Source organism: Salmo salar, chromosome 10 (genome assembly GCF_965601325.2).
Source record: "Salmo salar chromosome 10, fSalSal1, whole genome shotgun sequence".
In the NCBI taxonomy this organism is placed as follows: Eukaryota; Metazoa; Chordata; class Actinopteri; order Salmoniformes; family Salmonidae; genus Salmo; species Salmo salar.
Window position 1 is genome coordinate 112,462,689 of NC_138300.1, and position 9,973 is coordinate 112,472,661.

General features: G+C 45.1%; 1 protein-coding gene across 1 annotated transcript in view; it reads left to right on the forward strand.

Annotated features, from left to right (window-relative positions):
- The window catches only part of asz1 (ankyrin repeat, SAM and basic leucine zipper domain containing 1), a 58,164-nt gene extending 52,204 nt beyond the window's left edge, over positions 1-5,960 (forward strand). Inside the window, exons 12-14 of the mRNA XM_014125639.2 lie at positions 3,189-3,294; positions 3,533-3,646; positions 5,551-5,960. Of these exons, the coding sequence (XP_013981114.1) occupies positions 3,189-3,294; positions 3,533-3,646; positions 5,551-5,703 (373 nt within the window). The 3' untranslated portion in view covers positions 5,704-5,960. The remainder of the gene's footprint in view (positions 1-3,188; positions 3,295-3,532; positions 3,647-5,550) is intronic.
- The last annotated feature ends 4,013 nt before the right edge of the window (positions 5,961-9,973 follow it).

Sequence of the window (9,973 nt, forward strand, 5' to 3'; positions counted from 1 at the left end):
TGTTAGTTGGCCTGGGATGTTAGATGGTCATGTTCTAGTTGGCCTGGGATGTTAGATGGCCTGCGATGTTAGATGGCCTGGGATGTTAGTTGGCCTGGGATGTTAGATGGCCTGGGATGTTAGTTGGCCTGGGATGTTAGATGGCCTGGGATGTTAGATGGCCTGGGATGTTAGATGGCCTGGGATGTTAGATGGCCTGGGATGTTAGATGGCCTGGGATGTTAGATGGCCTGGGATGTTAGATGGCCATGTTCTAGTTGGCCTGGGATGTTAGATGGCCTGGGATGTTAGATGGCCATGTTCTAGTTGGCCTGGGATGTTAGATGGCCTGGGATGTTAGATGGCCTGGGATGTTAGATGGCCTGGGATGTTAGATGGCCATGTTCTAGTTGGCCTGGGATGTTAGATGGCCTGGGATGTTAGATGGCCTGGGATGTTAGATGGCCTGGGATGTTAGATGGCCTGGGATGTTAGATGGCCTGGGATGTTAGATGGCCTGGGATGTTAGATGGCCTGGGATGTTAGATGGCCTGGGATGTTAGATGGCCATGTTCTAGTTGGCCTGGGATGTTAGATGGCCTGGGATGTTAGATGGCCTGGGATGTTAGATGGCCTGGGATGTTAGATGGCCATGTTCTAGTTGGCCTGGGATGTTAGATGGCCTGGGATGTTAGATGGCCTGGGATGTTAGATGGCCTGGGATGTTAGATGGCCTGGGATGTTAGTTGGCCTGGGATGTTAGATGGCCTGGGATGTTAGATGGCCTGGGATGTTAGATGGCCTGGGATGTTAGATGGCCATGTTCTAGTTGGCCTGGGATGTTAGATGGCCTGGGATGTTAATTGGCCTGGGATGTTAATTGGCCTGGGATGTTAGTTGGCCTGGGATGTTAGATGGCCTGGGATGTTAGATGGCCTGGGATGTTAGATGGCCATGTTCTAGATGGCCTGGGATGTTAGTTGGCCTGGGATGTTAGATGGCCTGGGATGTTAGTTGGCCTGGGATGTTAGATGGTCATGTTCTAGTTGGCCTGGGATGTTAGATGGCCTGGGATGTTAGATGGCCTGGGATGTTAGATGGCCTGGGATGTTAGATGGCCTGGGATGTTAGATGGCCTGGGATGTTAGATGGCCTGGGATGTTAATTGGTCATGTTCTAGTTGGCCTGGGATGTTAGTTGGCCTGGGATGTTAGATGGCCTGGGATGTTAGATGGCCTGGGATGTAGATGGCCTGGGATGTTAGTTGGCCTGGGATGTTAGATGGCCTGGGATGTTAGATGGCCTGGGATGTTAGATGGTCATGTTCTAGTTGGCCTGAGATGTTAGATGGCCATGTTCTAGATGGCCTGGGATGTTAGATGGTCATGTTCTAGTTGGCCTGGGATGTTAGTTGGCCTGGGATGTTAGTTGGCCTGGGATGTTAGATGGCCTGGGATGTTAGTTGGCCTGGGATGTTAGATGGTCATGTTCTAGTTGGCCTGGGATGTTAGTTGGCCTGGGATGTTAGTTGGCCTGGGATGTTAGTTGGCCTGGGATGTTAGATGGCCTGGGATGTTAGATGGCCTGGGATGTTAGATGGCCTGGGATGTTAGTTGGCCTGGGATGTTAGATGGTCATGTTCTAGTTGGCCTGGGATGTTAGTTGGCCTGGGATGTTAGTTGGCCTGGGATGTTAGATGGCCTGGGATGTTAGATGGCCTGGGATGTTAGATGGATTTTCACCTGTAGTACATGACTAATGGACTGACAGACAGATTGATGGACAGGGGGGATCTTCACACCGGGGACCAACTGACACGGACGGACGGGCGACTGGGCAGACACAGTTAAATCAACTGACCTCTACACAACAGACAAATGAACAGACATAAGACTGTGTGTGGCCAATGACCAGGATTTCCTCTCATAACTCAAAACTAGATTTAAAAAAAATATATATGTTTTACATCCAAATTATTTGTACATCGTGTTCATTGCGGTCTGTTTTTTTACATTTCTTTTGTTGCTGCGATTGTTCCGCTGCCCTGTGTGTGTTGATGGGTTGTTTTATCTTAATGGTACATTTCCCTGCATGTGTAGCAGCCGTTTTGTGATGCTCACACTCTGTCAGCGGGCGTGTAAACAGTGTCAGTCAGACTGGAGTTACTATCTCCTTCCAGAGGCTCGGGACCTGGGACTACAGCTCTGTTAGTTTATCTAGCACACCCAGGACTGATAGTACAGGATAGAGAGGAGAGGGGGAGATGTCTGTCTGTTGCAGGTGACCTCTGTCTCTCCCTCCCTCCTGGTCTAGGTGAGACATATAGGGGGTATACTTGAGATGGGCAGGAATGCGGACTGACACGGGTTGTGCTGCTCACCCACTCACACTGACAGTCACACATAAACACACTTGGGTTGAGGTAGAAAGAGACTCATCAACTAGGCATGGTCACGGTTAATCGAATATCCGGATGTTTGGCCTATTTTAACAATGAAAAGGCTATGTCTAAATTAAATTATCCTTGTGACATTTCTACCTACAAGGCTATAGCATGACATTTGAAATTCTTAATTTAGTAAAACAAAAATATTTTGTATGTAGTTTTTCTAACTGTGCATTGAGTTACTGCCCTCCAGGCTGCCCTGGCATCGGTATGCTGTTTCCCCCTCTTCAAATAGCAATTAAAGGCAGTCCGCAAATGGAGTTTCCACAATACCTGAAACATATCAATGCAAAACACTCACCAGAAAAGCTATTTGTAACAGAATCAGTTCTATCATTGCAAAAATCAGACTTTTCCTTCGCTGTTGCTGACAAATTACTGAAGAAAAGCGCCCTGTCTGCTGTTTACCTCTGCCATGGACATCCCAGGCCATCTAGATATCCGGAAAATGGCATTATTGGGGTGGCAGGTAGCCTAGTGGTTAGAGCGTTGGACTAGTAACTGAAAGGTTGCAAGATCGAATCCCCTAGCTGACAAGGTACAAATCTGTCGTTCTGCCCTTGAACAAAGCAGTTAACTCAAAGTTCCTAGGCCGTCGTTGAAAATAAGATTTTTTTCTTAACTGACTTGCCTAGTTAAATAAAGATAAAATAAAAATAATGAAAAATGGTATAATTGAAAATGCCCATCCCTTTCATCAACACTGATAGATAGTGGGAAGTACTGTGAAAAGTTGTCTAATGGTGTATGTGTGTCCTTATAGAAGTGAGGAGCTGTATAACTTCCTGATCAGTCTGAGGCAGCAGTGCTGCTACTTGACAGAGACGGTACAGGACGTCATCAGCCGCTTCCCCCGCCGAGCCTCTGAGGTGTGTGTCATTCCCTGTCCCTCTCTGATAATCTAAAGGACTGGCGACTGATCCATCAATGCTGTTGTCTGACTGAAAGCAGACCGTATGGTTGTATAACCTACTAAAGTGGGGTGCCCCCACTCATGTTTGTGGTTAGATTAAGTGAGTGCGTTTTCAGTCAGACACTATAGTACTGATGGATTTTTCTAGAGCGAACCTGTTTCTAGCTCCCCTAACTTACTCTCTCTGTCCTCAGCTGGTGTTGTCCCTGGACCCTAAGAAGGAGGCCCAGGCCATCTGTAATGAGCTGGTGGCCCAGACTGGAGACCTGCAGAAAGAGGTCGCCTGCCTTAAGAACCTGCTGCACAAGGTACATCTCACACCTTTTTCTCTGACTGCTGTGTGCGTGTCACTGTCACCCAAGAGCCCCCGCCACTATGTTTCTGCTCCCCTCAGTGGGCCACTCTGAGAGAACGAATTGGAGAACAGTCTGTTTCCTTCGTCTGGTCCTCCACACCCTTTCACTGCCCTAACCATCTCTCTTGGTCTGGTCCTCCACACCCTTTCACTGCCCTAACCATCTCTCTTGGTCTGGTCCTCCACACCCTTTCACTGCCCTAACCATCTCTCTTGGTCTGGTCCTCCACACCCTTTCACTGCCCTAACCATCTCTCTTGGTCTGGTCCTCCACACCTTTTCACTGCCCTAACCATCTCTCTTGGTCTGGTCCTCCACACCCTTTCACTGCCCTAACCATCTCTCTTGGTCTGGTCCTCCACACCCTTTCACTGCCCTAACCATCTCTCTTGGTCTGGTCCTCCACACCCTTTCACTGCCCTAACCATCTCTCTTGGTCTGGTCCTCCACACCCTTTCACTGCCCTAACCATCTCTCTTGGTCTGGTCCTCCACACCCTTTCACTGCCCTAACCATCTCTCTTGGTCTGGTCCTCCACACCCTTTCACTGCCCTAACCATCTCTCTTGGTCTGGTCCTCCACACCCTTTCACTGCCCTAACCATCTCTCTTGGTCTGGTCCTCCACACCCTTTCACTGCCCTAACCATCTCTCTTGGTCTGGTCCTCCACACCCTTTCACTGCCCTAACCATCTCTTCCCAGGTCTGCTCCAAACTTCCTGCACACTTGGGTCAACTCCCCTTCTCATCCTCGCCATGGCTCATCCAGCGTTTACACACTGTGTGTGTGCGCTGTGTGTAGGATTCTGACAGGGCGAGTCCTCACAGCCTATAACTCAGAGACAGTGTGACAGTGTCCTGTCAGAGTGGAGACGGGGGACGGGGGATGGGGGGGGTTAGGGTGAGGAAGGAGGGGGGTAGGAATCCGACAACCAACAGAGGCCATTTGGAGACACTGGCTCAGGGCCCAGGGGGAAGGCCCTTGCACCCGTTTATCTTATCTGTGGGGGCTCGTCTTGACACCCATCCCCCTACACACACACAGAGCGCAGGTGCGCACACACACACAATATATCTGCCCTGACAGAAAGTTTGGAGATGGGGGGGGGGATGAATTGTTCCCTGGGGTGGACATTACTGTGTAGAATGGTAGATCTGTGCCAAATCTACCTGTCAGGTGCAGCAGGTGGTATACTGTGCAGAGTGCTTCTTATTCAAAATCTAATTTGCATACTTAAACAGATCACCTCACCCAGATCGGTTTCATTTTATTCCTAATAAATGGACCGATTGATAGGACACAACGGTGTGTGAAGAGTTGTCACATGACAAAACACTGCTCATGGCTACCATCTAGTGTCAAGACGGAAGGTTCTTGTAGGGCAGGAGTGTTAAATCTACAATCCGACGGTGTCCAATCCGAGGGGGGGAAACAAACTCAATATGACTAAAACCAAATGGAAACAGTGTAGTAATGATAAAGGACTTAAATTCATTCAGTTTCTGGACTGTATCCAGCTCAATGATAATCCCTGAAATGAACGCTAAACAGTCAGGGAGCATAGAAAAAGAGGGGGAAAAAAATCTATATTTTGGAGGCAAGAAAATATAATAAAATTCAGTGCGGACCTTGTTGAAGACCGCATCTTCTCCCCCCCCCCCCCCCCCCCCCCCCCATGATAATCCAACTAACTTGGGAGTAATATTTTCAAAATGTCACATACTGTAAAACTTTCTTTTTATACACTAGTATGGGTATTCAGACACAGCCATGGTGTGTGCGCATCTCTAGTTTGTGTGTCCACTGTGCTTTTTCTCACCTCTTACCATGTGACGTTCTGCTGCTCCTCTTCCTAAGATGGACCCAGCAGGAGATTTCTGCCCACTTCCTCCACCTGGTTCCCACGGCGACTGGAGGAGACGGGTCCTGAAGAGGCTTGCACTGAGCATGCTTGGAGCAGGCCTGCTGTTTGCCCTGTTCAGAGCAAAGAGTGTCAAGGTTTACCTTTAGACTGACAGCTCCTTTATTATCCAATTTACTCTTACTTTGGATAAATTGTCATAGGTTACCAATCAATTAGCTTAATTGTCTTAATTTACATTTCTGTTTGAGGAATTATGCCGAATGAGAATAACTCAAATGCAAAAAAGTTTAGTTTTTGACTGAGGTACCTTATATTTGTTATACTTTGTTCTTGTTTTTTTATTGAGTTCTTAATCGTTTTAAGCAGTTTTGTGGGCTTTTGTAAAATAAAAACTATTTCTTCATCCAGCATTTTTTTTTGCATGATGTTGCTGCACAAGTTAGGACATTATTAGGGAAATCCATCCCCTACATATTATTCAATATTCAGTACTTTATGTAGTTGACTATATGACAAACTATTTAGGCTACTAAAAATCTAATCACATTTTTTTGGTCGCATACACATATTTAGCAGATGTTATTGCGGGTGTAGCGAAATACTTGCATTCCTAGTTCCAGCAGTGAAGTAATATCTAACAATACAAATAAATATAAAAGTTAAAGAATGGAATTAAGAAATATATAAATATTAGGTAGAGCAATGTCCAGAGTATCTACAGTACCTGTCAAGTTTGGACCCGCCTACTCATTCAAGGGTTTTTCTTTATTTTTACTATTTTCTACATGGTAGAAAAAAAGTGAAGACATCTTAACTATGGAATAACACCTATGGAATAAGAAAAAACAGTTAAAGAAATCAAAATCGGCTCAAATAAGCAAAGAGAAACGACAGTCCGTTAATTTAAGACATGAAGTTCAGTCAATCCGTAAAATTTCAAGAACTTTGAAAGTTTCTTCAAGTGCAGTCGCAAAAACCATCAAGCACTATGAAGAAACTGGCTCTCATGAGGACCGCCACAGGAAAGGAAGACCCAGAGTTACCTCTGCTGCAGAGGTACATTGGAGTTCCCAGCCTCAGAAATTGCAGCCCAAATAAATGCTTCAGAGTTCATTAAGAAGGAAAGAAATTCCACAAATGTACTTTTTAACAAGGCACACCTGTTAATTGAAATGCATTCCTGGTGACTACCTCGTGAAGCTGGTTGAGAGAATGCCAGCAAAGCTGTCATCAAGGCAAAGGGTGGATACTTTGAAGAATCTAAAATATATTTTGTCTTCACTATAATTCTACAATGTAGAAAATAGTAAAAATAAAGAAAAACCCTTGAATGAGTAGGTGTGCCCAAACATTTAACTGGTACTGTGTGTATGTACACTGAACAAAAATATAAACCCAAATGTAAAGTGTTGGTTGCATGTTTCATGAGCTGAAATAAAAGATCCCAGAAATTTTCCAGACGCACTCAAAGCTTATTTCTCTCTAAGCTTTTACATCCCTGTTAGTGAGCATTTCTCCTTTGCCAAGAATCCCTCCACCTGACAAGTGTAGCATATTAAACAGCATGATCATTAGACAGGTGCACCTTGTGCTGAGGACAATAAAAGGCAGCTCTAAAATGTGCAGTTTTGTCACACAAATAAATGCCACAGATGTCTCAAGTTTTGAGGGAGTGTGCAATTGGCATGCTGACTGTAGGAATGTCCCCCAGAACTGTTGCCTGATAATTTAATGTTAATTTCGCTACCATAAGCCATAAGCAACGATGTTTTAGAGAATTTGGCAGTACGGCCAACCGGCCTCACAACGGCAGACCACATGTATGGCGTTGTGTGGGCGAGTGGTTTGCTGATGTCAACGTTGTGAACAAGAGTGCCTCATGGTGGCGGTGGAATTATGGTATGGGCAGGCATAAGCGACGGACAACGAACACAATTGCATTTTAGGGCCTAATGAATTTATTTCAATTGACTGATTTCCTCATTGTACTGTAACAGTAAAATATTTCAAATTGTTGCATGTTGCGTTTTATATTTTTGTTAAGTATATGGATATTTGGTATATCTGTAGAGTACATAGGCTAGAATAGTACATAAACAGCAGTAGTTTAATGGGATGGCATTGACTAGAATACAGTATATAAATATGAAATGAATAAAACAGTATGTAAACATTAAAGTGACCAGGAATTCCATGTCTATGTACAGTACATTGAAAAGTATTCCGACCCCTTGACTTTTTTTCACATTTTGTTATGTTACAGCCTTATTCTAAAATTGATTAAATACATATTTTCCTCATCAATCTACACACAATACCCCATAATGACAAAGCGAAAAAAGCCTATTAGAATTTTTTGAAAATGTATTCAGACCCTTTTCTATGACACTCAGAATTGAGCTCAGGTGCATCCTGTTTCCATTGATCATCCTTGAGTCCACCTGTGGTGAATTCAATTGATTGTGAGTGTGCGGCTCTCACTTATTTTCAAGTTTCCTACTCCGTTACCCAGCACCTCGCCTTAATAGGTGTGCGTTTCTTTTTCTTCTAGAGAATTCAATTGATTGGACATGATTTGGAAAGGCACACACCTGTCTATATAATGTTCCACAGTTGACAGTGCATGTCAGAGCAAAAACCAAGCCATGAGGTTGAAGGAAATGTCCGTAGAGCTCCGAGACAGGATTGTGTCGAGGCACAGATCTGGGGAAGGGTACCAAAAAATGTCTGCAGCATTGAAGGTCTCCAAGAACACAGTGGCCTCCATCATTCTTAAATGGAAGAATTGTGTAACCACCAAGACTCTTCCTAGACCTGGCCAAACTGAGCAATCGGGAGATGGACCTGATGGTCACTCTGACAAAGCTCCGGAGTTCCTCTGTGTAGATTGGAGTACTCTCCAGAAGGACAATCATCTCTGCAGTACTCCACAAATTAGGCCTTCATTGTAGAGTGGCCAGTCGGAAGCCTCTCCTCAGTAAAAGGAACATGACAGCCCACTTGGAGTTTGCCAAAAGGCACCTAAAGACTCTGACAATGAGAAACAAGATTCTCTGGGTTGATGAATCCAAGAATGAACTCTTTGGCCTGAATGCCAAGCGTCACGTCTGGAGGAAACCTGGCAACATCCTTACGGTGAAGCATGGTGGTGGCAGCATCATGCTGTGGGGATGTTTTTCAGCAGCAGGGACTGGGAGACGAGTCGGGATCAAGGGAAAGATGAACAGCGCAAAGTACAGAGAGATCCTTGATGAAAACCTCCTCTAGAGCACTCAGGACCTCCGACTGGGGCGAAGGTTCAACTACCAACAGGACAATGGCCCTAAGCACACAGCCAAGACAACACAGGAGTGGCTTCGGGACAAGTCTCTGAATGTCCTTGAGTGGCCCAGCCAGAGCCTGGAGTTGAACCCGATCTAACATCTCTGGAGAGACCTGAAAATAGCTGTGCAGCGACACTCCCCATCCAACCTGACAGAGCTTGAGAGGATCTGCAGAGAAGAATGGGAGACACTGCCGAAATACAGGTGTGCCAAGCTTGTAGCGTCATACCCAAGAAGACGCAAGGCTGTAATCGCTGTCAAAGGTGCTTCAACAAAGTACTAAATAAAGGGTCTGAATACTTATGTAAATGTGATATTTCAGTTTTTTTATTTTTAATACATTTGGGGAAAAAATTAAAACCTGTTTTTGCTTTGTCATTATGGGGTATAGTGTGTAAATTGATTAGGGGAATTTTTTTTAAATCAATTTTTAAAATAAGGCTGTAATGTAACAAAATTTAGAAAAGGTCAAGGTCTGTATACTTTACGAATGCACTGTATATAGGGTAGCACCCTCTAAGGTGCAGGGTTGAGTAGCCGGGTGGTAGCCGGCTAGTGACCATGACTAAGTTCAGGGCAGGGTACTGGGTGGAGGTCGGCTAGTGATGGCTATTTAACAGTCTGATGGCCTTGAGATAGAAGCTGTTTTTCCAGTCCCAGCTTTGCTGTACCTGTTCTGATCTCGCCTTCTGGATGATAGCAGGGTGAACAGGCCGTGGCTCAGGTAGTTGATGTCTTTGATCTTTTTGGCCTTCCTGTGACTTAGGGTGCTGTAGGTGTCCTGGGGCAGGCAGTGTGCCCCCGGTGATGCATTGAGCAGACCGCACCACCCTCTGGAGAGCCCTGCGGTTGCGGGAGGTGCAGTTGCCTTACCAGGCGGTGATACAGCCCGACAGGATGCTGTCAGTGGTGCAAACTATATTGAAATGTTCAGATATAAAGTAAATATTGTGTCTTTGGGAGAACATTTTTTCCCCTTAAAGATACTTTTTGGTAGAGATTTTCCATTTCAATTATGTTTATTTTCTAACAGATTTATATTGAGTTCATTAACTTAATTGAAAGATTACTATGGTTAATATTTTGTCTCCAA